At 42.4% G+C, this 26856-nt stretch overlaps 1 protein-coding gene across 1 annotated transcript in view; it reads right to left on the bottom strand.

Annotated features, from left to right (window-relative positions):
• LOC124280812 overlaps positions 1 to 26856 on the bottom strand; it is a 58934-nt gene that overhangs the window by 20225 nt on the left and 11853 nt on the right. The window contains 19 exon segments of the mRNA XM_046716792.1: positions 345 to 482; positions 1606 to 1718; positions 3112 to 3257; positions 4806 to 4879; positions 6372 to 6485; positions 6890 to 6996; positions 6998 to 7976; positions 9986 to 10173; positions 10747 to 10860; positions 11776 to 11962; positions 12866 to 13027; positions 13164 to 13274; positions 14994 to 15104; positions 15515 to 15830; positions 16577 to 16624; positions 18328 to 18526; positions 19872 to 20207; positions 21041 to 21542; positions 24255 to 25433. Of these exon segments, the coding sequence (XP_046572748.1) occupies positions 345 to 482; positions 1606 to 1718; positions 3112 to 3257; positions 4806 to 4879; positions 6372 to 6485; positions 6890 to 6996; positions 6998 to 7976; positions 9986 to 10173; positions 10747 to 10860; positions 11776 to 11962; positions 12866 to 13027; positions 13164 to 13274; positions 14994 to 15104; positions 15515 to 15830; positions 16577 to 16624; positions 18328 to 18526; positions 19872 to 20207; positions 21041 to 21542; positions 24255 to 25433 (5124 nt within the window).

Here is a 26856-nt window from a genome sequence, read left to right as displayed (position 1 = left end):
CTAAGGGAGGCAACTCTGCAGAACAGATCACATGTGAAAAGTGTGGTTTATATTAATCAATTAAACCGGAGATTGGTATCAACCATGCCTGTTCATCCAGTATGTCTCCTTGTTGTTGGGATATTCGACCCCAGCTGGAGTGAGCTTATTTTTACGCCACTTATAGCAACATTACAGCAATATTACGTCAGGGGACATCAGAAATCGGCTCCACAAACTACACCCATGTGGGGAATCAAACCCGGGTCTACCTCCAGGTAGGTGCATTTTGTTTTACTTTGTTTTTACCCTTGTCCTGGCCCATGCAGAAGTAGGGACAAGTATTACCAGTAATTTGAACCTACCATCTGTCGTCCTCGGCCAACAGCGATGTGGACATTCTGGAGCATGCCGTCTGCCTCCTCAAATACCTCAGCGGACCACAACGCACAGTTGACATGAACCCAGTCATCCTGACCCACGTACAGCAGACGGCCTGCTTCCTGCAGGTCAAAGGTAAAAGTGTCGGTGAAACATATTCCACAGAAAGCTTAGACGAGTTAGTGAGTTTATGTTTTACGCCACAATATTCCACCAAAATCACGGCGGGGGACACCAGAAATGGGCTTCTCACATAGTACCCATGTGGGGAATTGAACCAAGGTCTTCAGCGTGACAAACATACACTTTGACCATTAGGCTACCCCGCTGCACTGCGATTTAGCAAAGTATCAAGTGCGTGGTTCAAACAATGCTTTGAACAGTATTCCATCAAGGTTTGTCACCTCTCTTTCAATCCTCTGTATCAGTTCTATTATAAGTGAAAACATGTCGTCTCTACATAACACTGTCTATTATTGTTATTAACAGGGTTTGTACCTAATATTATCTGCCATCAAATTTTGGCCGGGACACGGGCACTTTACGGGTCCCTGCCTTTGGGACCCTAACCCTAACCCTCGCTAGAGTAAACAAAAAGACTTCCGGGCACCCATAAAGTGCAGTCTACCCTTTTGGGGACGCCTACCTTTGTAGTGGCTTTCCAAGGCCAACAACAATTTTAAGGATCTTTAGAAACACATATAACACACAAGTAGTTGACTACACACAAGGCTGGTCAAATGTGGGATCAACCATCAGAGGGAGATAACTCTTAGCTACATCACAGCACTAGGAAAGCTTTGCTTCTCTATGGAGATTAATTAACACCCACTGTAATTTTGAGGATTTTTTATTATGTATTAGTTTCCTTTAAAAAAGAATATATTGTGGAATGTAAATTATTATTTCCGAATAGCACTGTGACATCATCAAGTTCATGACATCATACCATTGTCAGGTCATTGTACAAAATCTTCTGTCAAAGCGATATCTCCTTGGAGATGTAGTTTGATCCCACACAAGCAATATCTCCTGCGGAACACAGTTTTTGATGATAAATTTCTAAAACGATCAAGATTTTCAAACATATTGAGCAGTGAGGACCACATGGGTCATTTCAGTCATAATGACGACATTTAATATTTAAAGTGAAAAACTAGAAACCGTTTCCTCCAACTCACAGTATTGCAGACTATCAAAGAACTGTATTTTCTGAGACTGAACAGCTGTGACAAGTCAACTTACATTAGGTAAATCATCTCCGAAAGATGAACACAACAGGCACTGTCTGAGATCGTCACCTCCGTAGTCTGACATCGCCACCACCGAGCTGGTCTCACTGTCACCGTCTATAGAGGCTGAATAGCAAGTATCATAATTAAGGTGAATCTTTAATTCAAATACAATGATAGGATCTTCACACACCTAAGGGAGGCAACTCCGCACAACAGATCACATGTGAAAATATTGAGGGAAAAATTAACCAATTAGCCTAGAGATTGATATTAACCTTGCGTGCTGATCCATTGTCTCCTTGAGTACAAGTGAGCGAGTGAGTGAGTGAATGAGTGAGTGAATGAGTGAGTGAGTTTATTTTTACACTGCTTATAGCAACATTACAGCAATATTAAGTGGGGGTGTTATGTTATGAGTAAGTGAGTTCAGTTTTATGTCATTTTTAAAGATATTCCAGCAATATCACAGCAGGAGAATCGAACCCAGATCTTCAGCATGACGAGCGATAGCTTTAACCACTAGGCTACCTCAACCACACGAGTACAACTACAAGGACAGATCGTTGGAGATATTCTACCTAACTTGAATCTAGTGGGGAATTAGATGCATTAGATATGTCCCTGTCAGCTGCTGTATAACACTGGCATCGACGCATGTAACAGTCAAGCACCAGGTGGATGACAAGAAAAGTCAGTGACCCATATCTTTTATCAAAATCGTCCCTATTTTTTTTACGAAGCTAATGAACAGAAATTTTTTTTTTTTTTTTGCCCAAACCCCATTTGAAACTATCCAATTTCCAATTTCATTTTCATATGTTGTGTGCTTGTTGTTCAATGCTCCACTCACACGCCTTCTAGCGATGGGGCAGCAGTCTGTAAAAAGATGTGGGCCAGACAATCCAGTGATTGACATCATGAGTATCCATGTACCCAATGCAGACTTTGCAAATTTTATCATTGTACAGACAACATAATATAAACCCACATGATCATCTAATTCTATTAGTCTGATGATTTGTTACCAGACCATTAAAATTTTTGAATAGTTCACTTGTGGATCTCCATTGGGATGAAGACGGCACAATTCTAACCCACTTGTGCATGCTTCTTCACCTGGGTAATGTACTCTGATAACCCTACAACTTAGTGAACTGACCAAAATTTTAATGATAGTTCTTCATGGGTAATGGTGGAGTCAAGATAACACCTACAACTTGTTGGGTAGAGTAAATGATAAACATGTGATTATTCATATTTATGGGCAATGTACAAGATAAAATTTGCAACTGGTCCGTCAAGACCAAACGGACTTCTAACCCGGCTACCCTGACCACCTAATCCTATTAGTCTGCATGAGTAGATGAAGACCAAATATGTTGTGGATCTCCATTGGTGAAGACCAATTCTAACCCGGATCTTCATGGGTAATGTACAAGATAACACCTACAACTTGCCGAAGACCAATTTGAACTTGGATCTTCACAGGTACAGAATTAACACCATGCACACTCACACATGGGCACCATCTTCTTGATAGGGCTGCACTGTATTCTCTTGAATGGCGACGGTTGCGGCGACAGCGGTGGGTCCTCCCTCTCCAGCCATTGTGCGTACGTGTGGTCACCACTAGGTGGCAGCACTGCATCCGGCAACATCCCGCTGTCAAACAGAGTAGGGACATGGTCAGGCAACCTTAGAATCGTATACGACAAGACCTGACTTCATTGGAAAACCTCTTTCACAATCCTTGCAGTTTGAACTGGTCCTGCCCGGACAAGACAAAAATGTTCACATGTTCGGTCAGTGATTGTTCAGTTCGATTTGTAGCAAAACCCAAACACCGGGAATTATGGACCCAAAATGTCAACAATCAGTGCAGACTACCATTATTGGATTTTTAGTGAGTGAGTGAGTTAATATTTAACGTCACATTGGCAATTTTTCAGCCATATCGTGACGAGTACATATTTGTCATTGAAATGTAATATGTGTATATTAGAAAAAACCTGTCTTCAAAGGACAGTAAAACAACGAGAATATCACAATTACAACTAAAACTAGTGTGGAAAGTTAAAACTTATAGCACTATTTGGACAATACAATATAATAACTGGCTATAGATCGCCAACAACTGGAGGTAAATCACCAAACTAGGGACCATGGGGACTTACATTACTTTTGCTACCTGCATGGACCCTAGCTGGATTTATATCATCCCTTCAGCCGCTGGCGGTGGTGGGAAGGTTAAGCCGAAATTTAAAATAACAAAAATACTACATTTAAAACAGCTGGTAAATTTAAATTTCCTTTGAATGTTTCGGGACTTTTTGGATTTTTACTTCTATTCAGCACAATTTAGTGGTCAGGTGAAATGGGGTTTAATGTCGCACTTATGAATATTTGCGTGTGTATGCATGGCTGCTTGTATTCAATTTAGTGGTGTTGAAGTGAATTTTGACGGCTGGTCAGGTCGTTCTATTCCCCATATTACCCCTGCCAAGCACAGTTAAACAAGAAGACAAAGCCATCAATATCCGCGCTGCAATGGCAAAATACTCTTCATGATTATGTCTACAAGTTATGATTATGTCAAATATTTAGGTGTGTATATAGAAAAGTGGAAGGAGAGTATTGAAAGGTTTTTAAAGTTCTGCTCCAGAAAGGAGCACTATCACCAATTTCAGTATAAGTCAAATTTGTTGTCTTGGAAATGCCAAAAAATATTTTATTCAGAAATCCAAACCTACTAAAAGGCACCAGTACACCACCAGATCTATCCATGTGCAAAGTTTGGTGAAGAAATATTGAACGGTTTTAGAGTTCTGCTCCGGAAAAGACAAATGTGCACAGACAGACGGACGGACGGACGGAGTCCATTTTAATACCCCCCGCAAAACTCGTTGCGGGGGATAACAACAGCAATCAACAGCAAATTTGGCTCAATGATCACTAGTCTAGTACCCTTCCACAAATATTACACACAATCAGGAATTTATCAATACATGCCCAGATATTCAGACTAATTTCAGCAATATATTTCAAAAGAAATTTCCCAAGTTATGATAAATGTCATGGTTGAAGTAAAACCAGCGCGCCTTTTCATTCCAAAACAATACACACAACTAGGGATTTATTCAAACGTTTCAAGATATTCAGACCCATTCCATCAATACATTCCACCAGACTTCTCTCTTCTCCCCTACTCACTCTGGCAGACTCTTGTTGTGCTCCCACAGTTTGCAGGTGTTGATGTTGAACCAAGGGAAGCATTTCTCCATTTGCTGAAACAAGACAATCATACTTCCTGTAGGCATAATCTGACTGAGGCAAGGAGGGAGTGAGTTTAGTTTTACCCCGCTTTAGCAATATTCCAGCAATATCACGGCTGGGGGACACCAGAAATGGGCTTAACACATTGTGGGGATTCGAACCCAGGTCTTCAGCATGACGAGCGAACGCTTTAACCACAAGGCTACCCCACCGCCCGACCCAGGCAAGGAACTTAACTGACCGTTACAGTCCAGGGCCCTCATTCTCGAAACGTTCGTAGCCCTAAGAATTCTTAACTTTGATCGTAGCCAATGTGTTAAGAATGGGCTTAAGAAGTTCGTAGGGCTACGAAGGTTTTGAGAATAGCTAGCCAGTTTACCACCTTAAGGCTGGAGTTTAATTTTGGCTGGCTTAACAAGTATGTGCATAATACAACCAAAAATCATTAAAGAAATCAGTGTCTATACAATATGGGATAACACAGTGTTTAGAGTTAAAGTATTGTGGCATATTCAGAGTGAGATAAATTAATCATCGACAGATTTATTAAAAACCTGAAAAGATTTTTGAAACTATGTGCAGCAAGAGCAATAAACCACTAGATATCCAGGGCCCAGATTTTCGAAGCTCTCTTAACGCTTAGATAGTCGTAAGTGCCATACATTAACATTAACTTACGACTATCTTAGCGCTAAGAGAGCTTCGAAAATCTGGGCCCTGATGATGGATAAGATAAGAGAAGGCAGGAAGCCATGATATGCGATTTGGAGTCTCCTGGTGTCACATGTCACAGTCAAGTCAGTAAATATGGGGGCCTTTAGTTTAGTCAGTAGTTTTTCGGTTAAGTAAAAAATAAATGAGAAAAAAATAAAAAATAAACAGTGGACAAGTTGTCAGGTTAAAACTAAAATGCAAAATCATCCCAGTGAAAGGAAACATGGCAGCATCTGAAACTGGTTAACAATACTGACCATGCTAATGTTTTGTATAATTAGACTGACTGACTGACTGACTGAGTTTGGTTTTACGCCGCTTGTAGCAATATTCCAGCAACATCACGGCGGAGGAGACCAGAAATGGGCTTCACACATTGCACCCATGTGGGGATTCGAACCCGGGTCTTTGGCGTGACGAGCCAACACTTTAACCACTAAGCTACCCCACCGCCCCTTGTATAATCAGACCTAACAAAACTAGTCAGTGTTTGGTATTTCCAAAACAGTAATTAATTTAGCAATATTCCAATATCATGGCAAATGGGTCTCACTCATTCTACCCAAGTGGGGAATTGAACTCAGGTCTTCTTGACGAGCAAATGCATTAACCACTAAGCTACCCAACCACCCAGCTTCTGTAGTGAAAGGGAAGCGGAACAATATTGTCAGTTTACACAATTTTTTTACGATAAACATTTGACTCCCAGTAAGTTTATGATAGCTTTTAAAGTTATTTCACTCTACTACATGACACACTGCTGTCTAACACCACAAGGTTACAACTGACCTTGACAAAGACGGATCTGACAGAGTTGTTGACCTTTCTGCGGGTGTGCGTCTGCTCCTCAGGGTTGTTGAGTGCCGTTTGGATGATGTGCACCATGTCCTCGCTGAACTCCTCCTGCAATATGGTTACCATGGTAACTGACTTTAAATATACACAGGTGCCAGGTATATAACCCAAAACATAACATTTCGTTGTTGTTTGCTGCCAAATTCCAGCTCCTGACTATGTTTTGTTTTTATTAGGCTTGGATTATCTCTTTAGGCCTTTATGCATCATGTCTATCAATCTCGGGTTAAGGGAGTGAAAAGCAAATAGTATCAGTCAGAATAAAGAAAAATAATGATAATATCTCTCACTCTGAGGGTGTGAGTTCGGAATCCCGGATGGGGCTCAACTCAAAAAGTACTAGAATTTGTACTTTACTAAGAAAGTGTAATCCCAAATATAACATATGTTAAATGATGATCTCCTAAACAAAAAGTCTATACTACTCCTGCGAGAACAAACTGCCAACCTACCACACTATGGTACAGGTTAGTCTCCAATTTGTCGCGCACGGCTTCAAAGTCGGTCGGGAAATCTCTGCTGTCACAGTACTTCTTCTTCCCCACGGACGACTCCCGGCGTTGTGATGGTTACACTACCAGACGCAGACTTGGTGGGCGTCTGATTGTTTAGTGTTTGCATGCTGGCAGGAGACTCCAGATCTGACGACTTCTGTTCATCTGCCAGCTTCTCTACTGAGTCTACCTGCACGGCCATTGACATGCTCGAGTCGGGTGTATCCACAAACATTGGTGGCGTGCTGGCACTGAGGGTTGTCTCCCCTGATATGTTGCCCTCCGTTTCTGCAAGACTGTTAGTCTTGTCGAGAACGGGTCCTGGGACAGATGGAAGAACAAGAGATGATTCTGGTTGATCCTGAGAACTATGGTCGTTTTTAGAACCAGTGTCTCTTTCAGGACTTTCTCCGTAACTCTTTAGGTACGACAACAATTCCTGGTCATCGTCTGTGCCCATTATGTCATTTGCTGGTAATTCCGATATTAATTTTTCAAACTTTCCACTAACGACATCCTCCTTCCTTGAATCACTCTTTTCACAACTATCGGTTTCCATGGAAACTGTATCCCTGGCAACAGGTTTCACAGAGTCACTTGTTTCCTGGCTATCTAACTTAGTTGCATCACTACACAATGCTGCTGTTTCTTTGTCACTCAACAAACATTCATCAATTATTCGGAAAATATTCCTCTCCGTTTCTATGGAGATTTTCTCTTCTGTCTCTTTTTCACAGTTAACAGCACTATCACAGATTGTGTTCACGGGATTTTCGGACAAACTTCCAGGCACAACGTTAATATCAGTTTCCATGGCAACAGTGTTCGTTTGTTCCAATACATCGTCTGTTTGAGCAAGGGTTGCGCCTTGTGCCTGTATTTCTGAGTCTGACTGGGGAGTGGATAACACATGTAAGTTTTGTGGGGACGATAGCACTTCGGATGTGGATGAGGGCGTTGCCATGGCAACAGGAGTTACAGACTTTCCAGGAGAGCCCTTGCCTTTTGGACTAGACTTTCTTTTCTCAGCAGACTTTCTCTCCTTCTGGAAGATGAGAAGGAAATTAATTCATGGAAACAAGACTGATTGATGTTTACATGTGTGGTCAGTAAGGAACTTTGAAAGTATCAGATGTGTTCGTTCGTTGTCTGCTTGCTGACCTATTGATCATGAGTGGGCGTCTGGCCTACAACCTCTGACCTTCTGGTCCCAATATACAGTGTCATGGTTAAAGACAATTTTTCAATTTCACAAAGACAAATCATATATTTTACCAATCACTAAAAGTAACAACTTAACAAAAGTTATTGCCAAATTTACCAAAATGGAAACACCAAATATACTGAAAGGCAAAAGAAAAGTCGTATTTTTTAGATTATGGATTTGGTATCATTGATGTATTTTGATGAACTAGTTGTCACCTGATGACTGAAAACAACCTTTGAAAAAACATGATTCGAAGACTAAATGATAAGTTTGTACAACACACCAACTTTTTGGATGGTTTCAAAACGCTTCACTGTTTTCGGACAAGGAACAGCTCAACCAAACGCAACATTGAAAGCACACTGCACGTGCATCTCGTGGGCATACAGGTATAAATTCCCAGCTTGACTACCGATCCGCCAGTCGTTTCCTGACTACAGCAGCTAGGCCGAGGTTAACAAGGGATCAACGCCAACAGGCCATCGGACGTCTACACGCAGGTCAACGTGCTACTGTCATAGCCAATGACTTCAGTTGTTCTGTAAGAACAACTGAACGTCTCCGACAGCGGTTCAACACCACCAACAGCACAGATGACTGTCCACATAGTGGTCGTCCCTGGGTAACCACCCGTCGCCAGGACCGTCAGATCGTCTGTCACCACCTGCAAGACCGGTTCAACAGGGCATCAGAGACAGCTCGAAACACCATTGGCACCCACCAAAGAGCAATCAGTGACCGCACCGTTTGGCAACGCCCACAAGCCAGCAACCTGTGCTGTAGACGTCCTGCCCTGGGTCCAGTGCTAACAACGTCACCGCCGCGAACGTCTACACTGGGCACAACAGCGACAACACTGGCATCAGAGAACTGTTATCTTCTCTGATGAAAGTCGCTATTGCGTATCTGTGGCTGATGGGAGGACTAGGGTCTGGCGTCCCAGAGGAGAACGCTTCAATGATGAGTGTGTGATGGAGATAAACGCTTGGGGTGGTCAGAGCATTATGGTTTGGGGTGGAATCGGACAACCAGAAAATCGGACCTGTAATTTTCCAGAATCTCGGTCCAAGAATAGGGAATGGTGTGACAGCTGCCCGGTACATCAACCAAGTGCTACAGCCCCATTTTGTGCCGTTTTTTGCACGTCATCCGGGTCACGTTTTCCAGCAGGACAACGCGCGTGCACACACTGCCAGACTCACTAGAGAATTTCTGCAGCAGCATAATGTGGAAACCATGCCTTGGCCAGCCCTGAGCCCAGACCTCAACCCAATAGAGCATTTGTGGGATGAGATCCAAAGACGCCTCAATGACATTAGACGAAGGCCAACAACTACGCACAGCGTTCCTGAGGGTGTGGGCTCGGATTCCTATGGCCTATGTGAATCGCCTCGTGCACTCTATGATCAGGAGGTGTGCTGCAGTTGTGAATGCAAACGGTGGCCACACCCGATATTGACTTCGGTTCCTTCCAGTGACGTCATCGGTGAATAGGAAGTGGCAAACAATGCCAAAAGTTATCTTTTCATTGTGTCCTTGTTTCTTATAACCATAGAGTCATCTATTCCACCAGTTACTATCCCATCTACATACGACGTTTCTTTTGCCTTTCAGTATTCTTTACTTAATCCTCTACTTCAAAAGCACTTACAATCTGTGTTAGACTTTTAGTTGGTAAAGGTCATACTCAAAATGCAGCTGTACGACAATGGCCAGACAATCCAGTGAAAGACATTGTTCACAACAATCCATGCTATCGGAGCACGAGGACATGTCTGATCACACCATCACTGTAGGCTGATGTCCACCCATCCTCACCACACAAGGGGCCCGTACTTCCAACTCACCTTCTCGTCACGCTTGAGCAGATGCTGTGCACACTTCATACTGAGCAGGTTTAACAGGACGGTCTTGAGGCTGGCCACAAACTCTGCTCTCAGGAGATTTTCCCACGGTGCGGGACGCTGTTTCTCACAGATCCGGCATGTGTAGTGCACATCTTCCGGCAGACACGACAGCAGCTGGTACATCTCATCTAGAATGAATGAATGGATGGATGGATGGATGGATGGATGGATGGATGGATGGATGGATGGATGGATGAATGAATGGATGGATGAATGAATGAATTTGTTTGTGTGTGAGTGAGTATGGTTTTATACCACTTTTAGCTACAGTCCAGCAATTTCACAATTAGGACACCACAATTGGGCTCCACATTTTCCCCATGTAAGAAATCGAACTCGAACCTTCGTACGACAACAAAAAAGCAAGAGTAACATTTCACTTATGTATATAAAAGGAATTTGGTACAAAACATGGACGATTCTTCCAACATCATAATGGCAGCACAACTAATTATCTTATTTAAATACTGTTGCAGAAGTCCAGAAGACTTGTGTAAACATATTTTACAAGTGCTCAGCTATTCCGGATTAAAACAGGCAAAAATTGTTACCTATGTTTTCACTCCTGACAATTATATTTAGTTTCAATTTGTAAAAAATCTGAAGCAATGAAAACTGTTCAGTCAATGAAAACTACCATCATGGGATTTATATTTCTACTCAACTAAGACTAGTCGTCATCTTGCTGAAGTACTACTCACCTGACAACTGCTCACACCGAGCATGCACCCAGCTTTCACACTTGACACACTGGATCATCTTGGACTCCCAGTCGTCGTCTGAGTAGCACTTGTGACAGATCGGGCAGAAGTTGCCTACAACCATGGCAACAGGGTAGATAATGGTAAGAAAGTCTCAAACATTCAGGTTCAAACCGAAGTGAAAATATATTTCTTTGACTGGGGTGTGTGTTTCTTAGGGCCTTATAATGAGCTCCTTAACTCATGGCCCAAACATCCTGCCTTTAGCACATGAGCAAATATGTCACGACATGTGAGGTGAGGTAAAATTGGGTTTAACGTCATGCTTGAGAATATTACGCTCATATGACGACGTGCATGCGTGTGTATGTGTGTGTGCGTGCGGCTGCTTGTACTAGCCCAGACTGAAGCTGGTTTTATAGTGCTAGCCCACTGAGATACCATGCCGCAGTGAAGCATGAATACCCCACTCAGACACATTATACTGACTCCGAGCCAACCAGTCCTTGTTGTACCCAGTAATGCCGAGCGCCAGGCAGGGACCAACAAGTACCATATTTTAACGTCGGGGACATGTGCACACTGAACAAAGATATATTGTCAGTGAAATAATTATGTGATAATGAGATCACAGATTGTGCTGGCAAGAAAACATTTGTAACATTGCGAGTGGGTGAGAATGGTTTTATGCCGCTTTTAGCAATATTCCAGCAACATCACGTGGGGGACACCAGAAATGGGCTTCGTACATTGTACCCATGTGGGGAAGTGAACCTGGGTCTTCGGTGTGACCAGCAAACGCTTTAACCACTAGGCTACCCCAAACAAAAATGGGCTTCACACACTGTTGGGAAGCGAACCCTTTAACAATCGCCGCCATATAGCTGGAATATTGCTGAGTGTGGCGTAAAACGAAACTCACTCACTCACTAACAACAAACCAACCCAATCAGGTATTTGCTGAGTTGGTTGCTGTGGACCTACTCTATCCCACAATTCCCCCATGTAACGATGTGTGATGACACTTACCCTTATCCATGAGTTTTCCGCACTCGTAGCAGAGTGAGAAATCGTAGGTCCAGGTGGCATTGGTGCCAGTGCCGGGGGTGGTGGCACCACAGCTCTTACACCGCACACACTTTGTACACACCCAGATGTTCTTCTTCGACGGCCGAGTTGGGTAGCTTGGACCAAGACATTCTGGATGATATGTTGACTGCAAGAGTGAACAGGTGAGTGAACAGGTGAGTCACCAGGTGAACAGATGAGTAACAAGGAGTAACAGCAGAACACAAGGAGAACAGTAACCAGGTAGAACAGGAGAGTTATCAGCTGACAGAACAGATGACTAACCAGGTGTGTGAACAGGTGAGTTAACAGGTGTGTGACCAGGTAAGTAACCAGGTAGAACAGGTGTGTGAACAGGAAGGAGAACGGGTGAGTTAACTGGTCTAAATGAATGAGAGTCAGGTAGAAGACAGTAACCTCAAACAAGAGTCATCAGAAGATGACATATCCCCCCGGCCCGCACATATTTGAAAGAACAAATCATCTGCGAGTTACTTAAAGTCCAGCTTGACTTTTTTTTAAACAAAGTCCGAATCGTTTCCATGGAAATCATGAGAAATATAAATGCCAAAAATCTGTAAATAGCAAAAGGCACCATTTCAAACTTTGCCTAATATATCTGCCAAGTTCTGTTGAAAGATACTGAATGCTTTTCGAGTTGTGCACCGGAAATGAAGCCCACCCCTCCCTTTTGGGACTAAGTCCGAATCATTTCCATGGAAACAGGGAAATTTAAAAATGCCAAAAATATGCAAATAGCAAAAGGCACCACGTAAGGTTCTGTTTGATATATCTACTCAGTTTTGTTGAAAAATATTGAACTGTTTTTTAGTTATGCTCTGGAAACAAAATGATTACGGACAGACGAGGCGTCAACTATATCCACCCTGCATTACATGCCGGGGGGATAAAAACTTGGAGTAAAGTCAAAGGTTAGCAGTCAAGGGTCACTGCTGAGACCTACAAAATCAGGCATAGTGCTCACCATTCATTGGGTCAGTTTCAACATTCTTGAATTACTGGGGACATTTACACAAATCTCTCTACAGACCTGACAACGGTCACATCGAAGGAGATGGTTCTGATGGCCGCAGACGTTACAGAACTGACAGCGCCGACAGCACCAGTTTTCCATATTCTCCTCCTCCGGCCGCTCCTCGTAGTCCAGGCAGAACAGGTGGAATGGTTCGCAACACGCCGTGCAGTAGATAAGCTGCAACAAGGGCAGGGGGTATTATGTCAGTTTGTTTCCCAATCAGGGAGGACGACTTGACATTAAGAAATGCTTCTCTGTTTTTTTAAAAGGTATGCTTATCAATCCTTAGGTTTGGTGCATGACTGTTCCTCACCTCGTGTTTGCCTGCACTGCCACACAGGTAGCAGACCGTCCTGACACATGCTGGTGCCAACATTGTCAGTGCCATTCCCTGTTGCCATGCCAACTCCACCTGACAGCTCTCCTGGAACCAAACATGAAATACGGAGATTATATCAGTCAGCAATATTTGAACAATACTAGAAAACAATGAAATAAGCGAGCAAACGGAGAGCGAACGAACGAACGAACGAACGAGCGAGCGAGCGAGCGAGCGAGCGAGCGAGCGAACGAACGAACGAACGAACGAACGAACGAACGAACGAACGAACGAACGAACGAAGAACAACATCACAGCAGGGGACACCAGAAATGGGTTTCACACATTTTACCCATGTGGGAAATTGAACCCGGGTCTCTGGTGTGACGACCATGAATAGCTAATGCTTTGTAACCCTGAGGCTACACACGATTCCAGCAGAGCATGAGCAATGATTAACATGGCTGGGGGGTAATGTTGACAAACAATCAGCCATTTCCATCTTCACTGGAGTCCTGGAGAAGCTGGTTTAGTCTCAGACTAGTGGCCAGGTCGTGTCTAGGATCTAAGGCCACCTAAAATAATTTCTTGTTTCTCATTACTGCCCGACCCTTAAATGTTTTAATTTTTTGCACTGGTAAATTTACGTGCATAAAGCAGGCCGACTTCCGAAATCCGTCTCAGTTTCCGGCATTCCAAGTGATCGACTAACATTGCATAGAAAATCAGGAAAAAAAACATTAAAAAAGAGAAGAAAGGAATATCTGCCCAATCTACCCAAATTTCTTTTTTGATCTCTTATACACCTAGAGAGAGACCAATACATAGGGGTGGGTATTGCAGAGAATTTTCATATTGCGATATATTGCGATGCTAAAGCATGTATTGCGATATGTATTGCATTATATTGCATGAAGTATATTGCGCAGCCCTACCAATACACAAATGATTTTACATAATGGTCAAATGTAATGTGTGTTATATTTCGGATTACACTTTCATAGTAAAGTACAAACTCCTTTGTGAGTGAGTGAGTGAGTGAGTTTTACGCCACTTTTACCAATATTCCAGCAATATCACGGTGGGGGACACCAGAAATGGGCTCCACACATTGTAGCCATGTGGGGAATCTTTGGCGTGACCACTATGCCTCCCCACTGCCCCGTGTCAAACTGAGAGTCAAACAAACGGTCAGAGTTTCGTTTTTGCGGAAGCCTTGGTGGATGAGTGGGTTAAATTACCGACTTTGTGTTCTAGCTCGATGGAGCCTCATTCCCTGGAAGCATGACAAAAGAAAACATAATATTCTGCAGACATTGAGGTCAAACATCTCTGACCAGTCCATGAGGTTGCCCTGGTGAGGTGAGGTGAGGTGAAATTGGGTTTTACGTCGTGCTTGTGAATATTTTTCGTTCATATGACGATGTGCATGCGTGTGTATGTGTATGTGCGGCTGCTTGTACTAGCCCAGACTGAAGCTGGTTTTATAGTGCTAGCCCACTGAGATACCATGCCGCAGTGAAGCATGAATACCCCACTCAGACACATTATACTGACTCCGAGCCGACCAGTCCTTGCTGTACCCATTAATGCCGAGCGCCAGGCAGGGACCAACAAGTACCATATTTGAACGTCTTTTGGTATGACACGGTCGGGGATCGAACCCGCGACCTTCCGCTCTCCGGGCGGACGCTCTAACCACTACACCACGGAGGCAGTCCGCCCTGGTTGGGGGTGATTAAGGACACCAAAAAGATGGAATTCAAATTTTAGACAGAAAAAAGACACAAGTTACAGGACTACTTCTATGACATTGTTTCCTACCCTGAAGTCGGCCATGAGAAGATGAGCGTCTGCTGAAGAAGTCATCCAGCGTCTGGAGCCAGTTGAGATCGGTTTGAGCGAAGCACCAGGTGTCTTCAAGGATGTCACTGCCTGGCAAAAAACACAACCTCCATGTAGACTGAGTCAGAAATATTTCAAAAAGATCACCTACACGTGGGTTAATATCATTTCAAGATGGCTTGCAATGACAGCCATGTTGAAGTGTTAACAAATGATTATGGCTATCTTGAAGTTCGAAAGTGAAACCATGTGAGTTTAGACATATTTGTTTCCAAGACGGCTTCCAATGACAGCCTGGTTATCACTGCAAACCATTTTTACGTTCAAAATCGAAACCATTTTGGTCAGGAAGACATTAACAATAATTCATCACATCATTCGGTAACCTAGCAACACTTTCTGAAATGAAGTAAACATTAAAATGTTTACAGCTGTTGCTAATAAACAGTATCCTGAACCAAAAACCTGACAGATAATCACTCCAACGCAATGTACTTTACCTTCTCTTTGGCCCTGGCAATTCGCCTTGCTTGTGACAACAGTGACGCTTTTTTTCCGTCATGAAGAGAGGCGTTAGACATTGGGGGCGTGTTGGAGCTATTGGACGACCGGCCATCGCCGTCCTGCACCATTGGGAGACGACGTCCACCATTGTTTCCTCCTGTTGAATTGTGGGAAGACTTTGAGGAGAAGGAGTGTCGACCGTCACCGTCTGTGTGGGAATCATCATCGGGCTCGCGATCACGTGACTTAATATTTTTTAACACGAATGTCGTTGCAACTTTTGCATATTTCGGGTTTGAGCATTTCCTTTCGCTGAAATACAGAATCAATATGTCTGACAGTGGAAGCAAAATTCAGGCGATACTATCAATGATGAAACCCGTGTCATGCCGACAATATCTTATTCTCATCTATTTTTGTAATCTGTTGCTTAGTTTCTACATTCTAATTTCGGGCTGGTCAAGTAACTTTCAGGTATAGCTAGTCTGACTGGCTAGCAAAATTTGGATACTATTTCTCACACTGATAGCAAACTACAGCCTGTAACATTCACACTAGATCATAGCTATTAAACTGTGCTGACAACATGTAATAATCCAATTACCCTCAATCGCTAATGAGGGCAAACATTGCCGTTTCTTTATTTCTGGTACAAATTGGAAACTGACAGAAAACCATTGTGTCTCAATGATGAAGGACAAGATACGAAGGACTAATGCAACAGTATAATGAGACTGGTTTAACAAAAACATTTGTTTTGTTTGTTTGTTATTTAATGCCGCGCTCAGCAATATTCCAGCTATATGGTGGCGGTCGGTAAATAATCTAGTCTGGACCAGACAATCCAGTGATCAACAGCATGACCATCGATCTACGCAACTGGGATACAATGATAAGTGTCAACCAAGTCAGCGAGCCTGACCACCCGATCCCGTAAGTCACCTCTCAGGAAAAGCATGGGTTGCAGAGAGAGAAACAAGCATGGGTTGCTGAAGACCAATTCTAACCCGGATATACACGGGTCTCCTTCAAAAGTAAAATGAGAGATGGCTACTTACACACAAGCCTGTTTCATCACGGACCGCCCTCCAAACTTGGGTTTGTCTCTGCAAGGATGTCAGGAATAGCATATCACCAGAAAATGCCAAGATGTATGTCAAGAAACTAGGGCATTGTATTTGTATGTTAAGAAACTTAACCAACTGATGCACATATAGTTTCAATATACATACACTGGACATATAAAACAGACCCTTAAGGCAAAAATACATCAGATTATGTGAGTGAGGATGGCTTTACACTGCTTCTAGGAACATCATGGAAGAAGACACCAGAAACGGGCTTCACACATTGTACATATGTGGGGAATTGAACCTGGGTCTTCGGCGTGACAAGTGAACACTTTAACCACTAGGCTACCCCACCGCCCCATAAGTTGAGAACTAAACTGGAGACAACTAACACCACTTCTGATCCATCACTGAACTTGGAGAACGCCTTTTTACCATGAGCTAGACAATAACAGAGATAAGATAAGATAAGATTTAGCTCATGTGGGTACTGTACCCACTGTATTTTTTTGCAGTGGGTATTATGAATATTGAGTGGGTATTTTATTTTCCGTTACCCACTGTTTTCAAATATGTGCGTATTTCAGTCATTTCACTCACCTAAGCATTACGTCATTGAGTAAGATTACTAGGAAGGAATGTTCTGCCTCATGTCATACCTAATCAAAACCAACTTAAATATAATGGAAATTTCATGAAAAATCACTCATCCTACACTGACAGTACAACACTTGTCCTATACTAACAGTACAACTTAATAGCAATCGATGTCTTTTTCATTACGCAAGCGATTTTCATAAATATATTCCGTACGCATTTGTTTTAAACTTTTTGCGTATCTAACATTTTAAATGCGTGATCGGTATGCAACAATAATTTTTCAATGCGTAATTGGGAATTTTCTAAGCGTATTTTACCCGGATACGCAGCTTATCTGAGCCTCTGAATAAGTTGGGCCCCTTCTCAGTCCCAGAGACTGATCATGACGATATATTTTCTGAATCCCCAGGATTAGCTTGTAAATCACCCATTAATCATAGTCGCAACTTTCCATGTAGTTACAGCAACTCTTTCACAGTTCGTGTAGTCGCTGAACGTCACACTCCACAATATTCTAGCTATATGTCAGTGGTCGAATAATAATCAATGATAATTGACCAGACAATCCTGTGATTAACAACATGTGCACCGATCTAAGCAGTTGGGAAAACACGACCAAGTCAGTGAGTCTAACCATCGATTCGGTTAGACTCCTCTCACGACAAGCGTGTGATGCTGAAGACCAATTCTAACCCAATCTTCCGAGGTTTCTTTCAAAGACTACACGTAACAAATACTCGAGACAAATGATAAATGACATCTAAAAATCCACTTCAGGAACCAGGATCGTACTTCAATTTCCAAATTGTTAAATGTCAGACAGCATTATTTTGACTAGTTGAAAATGAAAAGGAACTGCCTCTTTCTTATCAACCATAGTCCTCTGGACTTTGAAAAAATCAAACCCTTGAAATTACTGTCGTTCTCAGTGGATAAAATATCTCGAATATACAGCCTCCGAAATTCACACTAGTCTGCCAACACAAGGAACAGTTATAAAGAAGTATGCCAGTTTCCTTGATAATACTTAGGCGTGTACAATATGATGTTGCCAAAGTGCCTGCATTTTGTATTATGGGCCTATGGTCAATAAATCTGTCTGTCTGTCTGTCAAGTGTCTTCATCTCAAGTATACTTACAGGCAGTAAATACATTTTCCACAATCCTCTGCCATGCAACCCTTACACTGGCGGCATCGGACTTTCCGACGGCGCCCCGTCTTGGTGAAAGGGTACGTGGCTGCATGTGACTTGACTGGCGACTTCTTGATGACGTGGGACTCCTGGGTGGCAGCGTTACGGATAATCTCCTCCATTGGGCGCTCGTCGTCCGATGACTCTGCAGCAGAGATTTCTCCAATGAAAACAGATTGAAATTGAAGGTGAAGGTCCAGTGACCATTGAGGGTAAAGGTCAAGTGATCGAGGGGGAAGGTCAAGTGATCATTGAGGGCAGTGTGCAAAATAGTTTCCAAATTTTGCTAGCCAGTCGGGCTAGCTATGCCTGAAAGTTACTAGCCAACAAAATAAATTCATAATCTTGTACAATATAAAACTGTATTATAACTTAACAAGACGGAGAGAGTGATGTATTTACAAAATGATCCCATGAAAATTCACTAGCCAGTCAGGCCAGTTACTGTGGAGATTTACTGGCCTGAGTGGATTTTTACTAGACACAGGCTAGCGGGCCAGTGGCTATTTTGCACACTGATTGAGGGTGACGGTCAAGTGATCATCAAAAGTGAAGGTCAAGTGAAGGTCAAGTGATCCTCGTCATAGGTTATAAGGGATCCCTTGATTCAAATACTAACAGAGTAATGTGATTAGCATCAAACACTAGAAATACATTGTGAATTCAAGTCTGTCATTAGTGTTGTCCTAAATTAACAAGACGAAGTCATCAATATCCCCCTCAATGGCAAAATACTCTTCATGATTATGTCTACGAGTTATGATTATGTCAAATATTTAGGTGTGTATATGGCAAAGTGGAAGGAGAGTATTGAAAGGTTTTAAAGTTCTGCTCCAGAAATGAGCACTAACACCAATTTCAGTCGAAGCCAAACTTGTTGCCATGGAAACACAAAAAATATTTTATTCAGAATTTTATTGGGTGAAGAAATAGTGAACAGTTTTAAAGTTCTGCTCTGGAAAAGAACACTACCACCAATTTCACTCAAAGTCAACTTTGTTGCCATGGAAACGCATAAAATATGATCAGAAATCCAAAACTACCAAAAGGCACCAGTTCACCACCAGACCTATCTATGTGAGAAGTTTGGTATAGAAATATTGAATGGTTTTATAGATCTGCTCCGGAAAAGAGCACCAACTCCAATTTCAGTCAAAGTCAAAATTGTTGCCATGGGAACGCAAAAATATAATAATCAGAAATCCAAAACTACCAAAAGGCACCAGTACACTACAATTGATAATTTCAAATACAAACTTCTTTCCTAGAGGATAATATTGAGCAAATTAATCAAATAGTACATTTGAACTATTGAGTATTACATAAAAAAGTTAATATAAAAAAATTATAAGAATTCAGTTGCCATAATAATCTGCCACTAGTTTCAATATCATACATTCAGAAGTATTACTCAAGAAATACTCTGGGTGGTGAAAATTGGACCATCCTTCAGTGTAGACATATGCTACATATCTCACAATTCCCCTCACCTCGTTCTCTTTGTGCCTTGCTCTCTTCAAGCATTTTCTCCTTCTCAAGACTTGGCAGCGCACTCAGTCGCAATGACGGTGGAGACGGGAACTTCGCCACTGGCTTGCGCAACACCATAGCGGCCCGCCGACACACATGTTTGATCCGTGGTCCGCTACCACCCCCTCCACGGCTGTCGGTGCTCCCCTCCACTGGCTGTTGTTCTTCCCCTTCCATGACGACGTCCACTTCCTGTTGTGCAGACGTCGCCAGCTTGGCAGCGAGAGATGACATGACTTTGGGGGATATGTGGGAACCTCGTTTGACCGGAGTTATCTTCTCCTTAGCGGATTTTTCTGGAGGAAAAACTAATTGCTGAGGATTCTGAGCAATCATATCATAATGTACACAGAGAGAGATTTTGAAAAATCGTATGCCGAGAGGTAAAAGAGAAATTTAGAAGAATCAGAGATAGAGTTTTTGTAGAATTATATTCAGAGAAAGAGAAAGATAGATTTTGAAAAATCGTATTCAGTGAGGGAAAGAGAAATTTTGAAGAACCAGAGACAGAAAGATTTTGAAGAATTATATTCAGATAAAGAGACAGAGATTTTGAAGAATTATGATCAGAGAAAGAGATTTTGAAGAGGAGAGATATCTCAGACTGATCCAGGGCTCCAGATAAGGGCCGTATCGGCGTATGTACGGATAAAAAATATGCACGATACGGTAGGAAATAATTTAGAAAACGTAGCAGATAAGCACTACAGCAAAGGTGCACGGTCATTTACAGACGTATTTATCTGATAAAAAGTATTGTTTTATTGTTTATTGACCTGTTTACACAAGAGTAGCAATGTTGTGGTGCATATATGAAACGAAACACAAGATTACTGATAGTCCATTAGCTTCCATTCAGTACTCTAAATGTACACTTAAGGTTTTCCAGTACTCAATATTGAACAAATAGGAGTACGTACTCCTGATGTTGAATAATTATCTGGAACCCTGCTGATCATCCTACACATACAAAGGGATATAACTCTACATAGCAAGTTAAACTGTAAACATAGCTATAAGACAGTTACTAAATTAATAACAAGTTTTTCATTAAATACATTCTTCAAAAGCAATATAAGAAACAAATGTGAGCCTCATATAACTTATTCTGTAAAAGACAATAGCATACCATTGTCAGGAGAGAGAGGTAGATTATTATTATCAAACAGAGGGCGTGGCGGACTGCCAGGTCCATCAATGAAAGCTCGGGTACCAGATATTGGTGACAGTGCCAGGGGCGACGTTGGCGACTGAGGGGAGAATGAAGATTTCTTTCGGAGCTGCTGCCTTTGGAGCTTAGCCTCCTTCTTCATCTGTGCCTTCAGAGATCTGGCTAAAGCTGCTTTCGACCGGTTGACTGCGACTCTGTTCAGCTGCAGTTTAGCTTTCCGGAGGATGTTGTCTCCGCTACGTTTAGCTGCCAGGGTGTCCTGACCCCCCTTGCCCAGGGACATCGGCCCCGCCCGTCTGAACACGCTCACGCCAGTGGAGGCGCTCACAGACTTGGGGAACAGATCTACCGATTTAGACGAGTTCTCTGAGGATCCTTGAGAGCTCTCCTGACTAGCGGAAGAAGACTCATCCATATCTAGCAGCATCCCTCGTGGTATCTCCCCCTTCCTCATCCGCATCTACAAATGAAATACGGATATATCACATACATCATATCGCACTCCACCTGATGGCTGCCCTGCACCATCACATGAAATACGGATATATCACATACATCATATCGCACTCCACCTGATGGCTGCCCTGCACCATCACATGAAATACGGATATATCACATACATCATATCACACTTCACCTGATGGCTGCCCTGCACCATCACATGAAACGGATATACAACATACTACATCATATCACACTCCTACTGATGGCTGCCCTGCACCATCACATGAAATACGGATATATCGCATACATCATATCGCACCCAACCTGATGGCTACCTTGCACCATCACATGAAATACGGATATATCACATACATCATATCTCACCCCACCTGATGGCTGCCCTGCACCATCACATGAAATACGGATATATCACATACATCATATCACACCCCACCTGATGCTGCCCTGCACCATCACATGAAATACGGATATATCACATACATCATATCTCACCCCACCTGATGGCTGCCCTGCACCATCACATGAAATACGGATATATCACATACATCATATCACACCCCACCTGATGCTGCCTTGCACCATCACATGAAATACGGATATATCACATACATCATATCGCACCCCACCTGATGGCTGCCCTGCACCATCACATGAAATACGGATATATCACATACATCATATCGCACCCCACCTGATGGCTGCCCTGCACCATCACATGAAATACGGATATATCACATACATCATATCACACCCCACCTGATGCTGCCTTGCACTATCACATGAAATACGGATATATCACATACATCATATCGCACCCCACCTGATGGCTGCCCTGCACCATCACATGAAATACGGATATATCACATACATCATATCGCACCCCACCTGATGGCTGCCCTGCACCATCACATGAAATACGGATATATCACATACATCATATCACACCCCACCTGATGCTGCCTTGCACTATCACATGAAATACGGATATATCACATACATCATATCGCACCCCACCTGATGGCTGCCCTGCACCATCACATGAAATACGGATATATCACATACATCATATCACACTCCACCTGATGGCTGCCCTGCACCATCACATGAAATACGTCAAGAATTCCATGAAAAAGGTTAAAAGAACACAGACAACCATGAAAGACTTTTTGCTCTGATTTATTGTTGTGCCAGCTATCCATCGTTTTATAAGCTTTACATTAAATGCTTATTTGTTTTATCCAGAGTCGTGTCGTTTTTGTAATAGTAAGGGATGCAACTCTTGCTTGAACTTGGGTCTTAATTCAGTAGTCCGGACAATTCGATATCCGGACAAATTTGCTGAGAAACGCAACCGTCCGGATTAACGAGGCTTCACTGTATATGGAAAAGTGGAAGGAGAGTACTGAAAGGTTTTTAAAGTTCTGCTCCGGAAAAGAGCACTACTACCAATTTCAGTCGAAGTCAAACTTGTTGCCATGGAAACGCTAAAAATATTTTATTCAGATATCCAAAACTACCAAAAGGCACCAGCACACCACCAGACCAATCTATGTGCCAAGTTTGGTGAAGAAATAGCAAACAGTTTTAGAGTTCTGCTCCGGGAAAAAGCACTACCACCAATTTCAGTCGAAGTCAAACTTGTTGCCATGGAAACGCCAAAAATATTTCCTTTAGAAATCCAAAACTACCAACAGGCACCAGCACACCACCAGACCAATCTATGTGCCAAGTTTGGTGAAGAAATAGCAAACAGTTTTAGAGTTCTGCTCCGGGAAAAAGCACTACCACCAATTTCAGTCGAAGTCAAACTTGTTGCCATGGAAACGCCAAAAATATTTCCTTTAGAAATCCAAAACTACCAACAGGCACCAGCACACCACCAGACCAATCTATGTGCCAAGTTTGGTGAAGAAATAGTGAAAGCTTTTAGAGTTCTGCTATGGAAAAGAGCACAACCACCAATTTCAGTCTAAGTCAAACTTGTTGCCATGGAAACGCCAAAAATATTTTATTCAGAATTCCCAACTACCAAAAGGCACCAGTACACCACCAGATGTATGTATGTGCCAAGTCTGGTGAAGAAATAGTGAACGGTTTTAGAGTTCTGCTCCGGAAAAGAGCACTACCACCAATTTCAGTCGAAATCAAACTTGTTGCAATGGAAACGCCAAAAATATTTAATTCAGAATACCAAAACTACCAAAAGGCACCAGTACAGCACCATATCTATCCATGTGCCAAGTTTGGTGAAGAATATATTAAAGATCTGCTTCGGAAAAGACAAATGTGCACAGACGCACGCACGGACGGAGTCCATTTTATTACCCCCCGCAACGCGATAAATATGGAAATCTTATCATACCCCACCATGAAATATGGATATCTTATCACATCCCACCAACACAACATGAAATAAGGATATCTTATAACACCCCACCAACACAACATGAAATAGGGCATTTGCGCCTCCAACAAATAACAAAATACATATCGCAAATTGTGGATCATAACTGGGTAATTCTGAGAGGTAGTGCTATATATCTCTGGGTCTTTGAAATTGTTCATGCATATCAACCAGTCTTATCATATCACACACCATCAAAACAACATGAAATATGAATATTGTATCAGGATTCACACCCGAATTGTTTGATCGGCATTGCTTCTGAGCAAGATAGTTCTGGATTGTAAATCTGTCGGTACCCACCTTAAGACTTGGTTTCCGCTGACGTTTTCCTTCCACTATCAACGACTTGTCCTTCTTCATCTTCCCTGCCACGACCGAGGAGAAGAGTGAGACAGAGTTACCTCCCTTGGGATGTAAAATGGGACTCATCACAACATCTGGACTAGCAAAATTGTCAGAGTTCTTTTTACGTGTAGGTGTTTTATCTTTCCCTTCACTTGTGACGCCTTTATCGGGTGTTTTCGTCACTTTATTGCCAGGCGTGACCTTCGTCTTCTTCGTGCTCCCTTCTTCTTTAGCCTTGGGTGAAACAAGAGAAGCATCGGGAGATTTGTCCAGTTTCGGTTTCTTCCAAACTTTCCCATAATACCCATCTTCCTCAATGAAACGTTTGTTTGGAATGATGACACGAGACGACCTTGAACTCACAGTTGGCAACACAAACTCCTTTTTGGGTTTTGGTATATGGACCACGTTTGGATCAGACTTAGGTTTCATTGGTTGAGAAATCCGGCTCTGTAACACAGGTCGGCCTTTCTTCGCCTTCTCCAACAGCTGTTTCGCCCTCTTCTTCTCTGTCTGCTTTGTTTTTGGAACACACACAACCTTAACAGGCAATTTTTTTCTAACTTCTTTCACCGGAATTCCTGTTTTCCGAGGCCTCCCAACTTTCCGAGGAACTTTTTCCTCCTGTTTATTTACAGTTTCTGTTTTTAGTTTATCCACCCTTGGGGGACGACCTCGAGGTTTGGGACTCTTGGACGGATCAAAGTTTTTTAATTTTACGGTCAGTGCTGGCTTCTTAAACTTTACATTTTCTTTTCTTTGCCCTATCACAAACCTCTTCCCTCGGACTATTTTCTTAGGCGGCCCCTCTTTTGGCATCTTCATGCGTTTGACTTCTTTCACTGATGCTGTCACATGCGACTTAGATGTCTTAGACAGACCCCCTTTCACCAATTCTTGGCAGGACTTCCTCACAACTGCTTTTATCCTGCCTCCAGTTCGTTCTGAGGTAAGAGGGGTATCCACACTTGATCGTGTACGACCAAATCGCATCGTTTTGGCCCTGGGTACTGGAGTTCTTTCAGTCTCCTCGTCCGAGTTGAACAACTTTTTGATAAGATCTGATGTTGTTCGCTCCAGCTTCTTTTCCCCATATTGTACATTCTTTGCTGAAAAGCCATCAAAGTCTTCTTCCTACAAACAGCAAAATATATATGTTAATGTGATGTTCTAAAATGAGAATACTGACAAATTTACAGTTAACACCTAATGTTTTGAGCATGCAACGTTTCGGTACAGATTCCTGTAATGACTGAGTATAATTGTACGCCACTTTTAGCAATATTCCACTTCCTGCAATATCACGGCGGGGGCCACCAGAAATGGGCTTCACACATTGTACCCATGTGGGTAATCGAACCCGGGTCTTTTGCGTGATGAGCTAACACTTTAACCACTAGGCTACCCCACCGCCCAGATTCTTGTAACACTGTCTAGCAGGGTACCAGAATTGGTATGAAAACGTTGCACTCACAAGAAGTTGTTATCAATAAATTTGTCAGTATTGAATTTCTTAACTTCTAAAATGCCAGTCAAAGAAGTTCTAAAAAGAGGTGTAATGATACGACAGACTCGCGATACAATACGTAACATGATGTTATGGTCTTAAAGAGGTGTGACAATATGATACGATACGTATTGCGATATCTTGGAACGATACGATTCTATTCGATACATATCACACTATGCTATCTTTAATTATTTTCTTTACAAAAGTATTTTGATAGCAAGTAAGAGAGTAAATTTTGACATAACCTTCAAATTCTAGCGAAAAATGTAATTTTTCAAGTAAAATTTATATTTTATACTTATCCTGACTCATGATCTTTTGCTTATCTCCATTTTCCTTGCGAATGGTAGTGGAACACTTGAATACCTTGAAGTTCCCAAAGCGGACGCAATATTACACTCACCCACGGGTTACCTCCCTTTTCCCGCGTAAACAGTCATGTGACCAGCCTTACTTGTCACTTTCTCCTGATTTTTCTGCCCAAACACTTGGATCTGCAGTGCAATCCGAAGTGTTTCCAACAGGGAGGTCGGGAGGGCTTGACCTCATGAGTCAGGATAAGTAAAAAATATCAATTTAACTTGAAAATTTACATATTTTTTCTTATCCTGACTCATGATCTTTTGCTTATAGAATCCTGCGGATTGGTGATCCTATTCTTCCAACTTCCGTTATAACTCGGGGGGGCGGGGGGGCACTTTCTTGTCTTACTTCAGTCTCAGACAAGTTGAATCATGTTGATTCATGTGGCTTCAGATAAACTAGCATCTTCTTATTACTAGATATCTTATAACAACCCATAGATTATGATAAGATCTTTATCATAAATGAGTTGCGACCTCTTCACGTACAAGTAAGATCTTTACCCGTACAGGATCTTCAATCACTCATGCTAGCCTGTCCTAGACTGTGCGCATGGACTTTCAAACTAATACTTTTCCTTAGTAAAAGTTATCAACAAGTCAACGTGATAAAGGGTGAGATTTTCCAACTCAGCGCCTTTGAGGAACCATTAGTTGCTGTGCTACAACGAGAGGCCCAAATTGG

Source organism: Haliotis rubra, unplaced genomic scaffold (genome assembly GCF_003918875.1).
Source record: "Haliotis rubra isolate DU_JTF1 unplaced genomic scaffold, ASM391887v1 Scf274, whole genome shotgun sequence".
In the NCBI taxonomy this organism is placed as follows: Eukaryota; Metazoa; Mollusca; class Gastropoda; order Lepetellida; family Haliotidae; genus Haliotis; species Haliotis rubra.
This window is presented reverse-complemented; position numbering and strand designations above follow the sequence as displayed.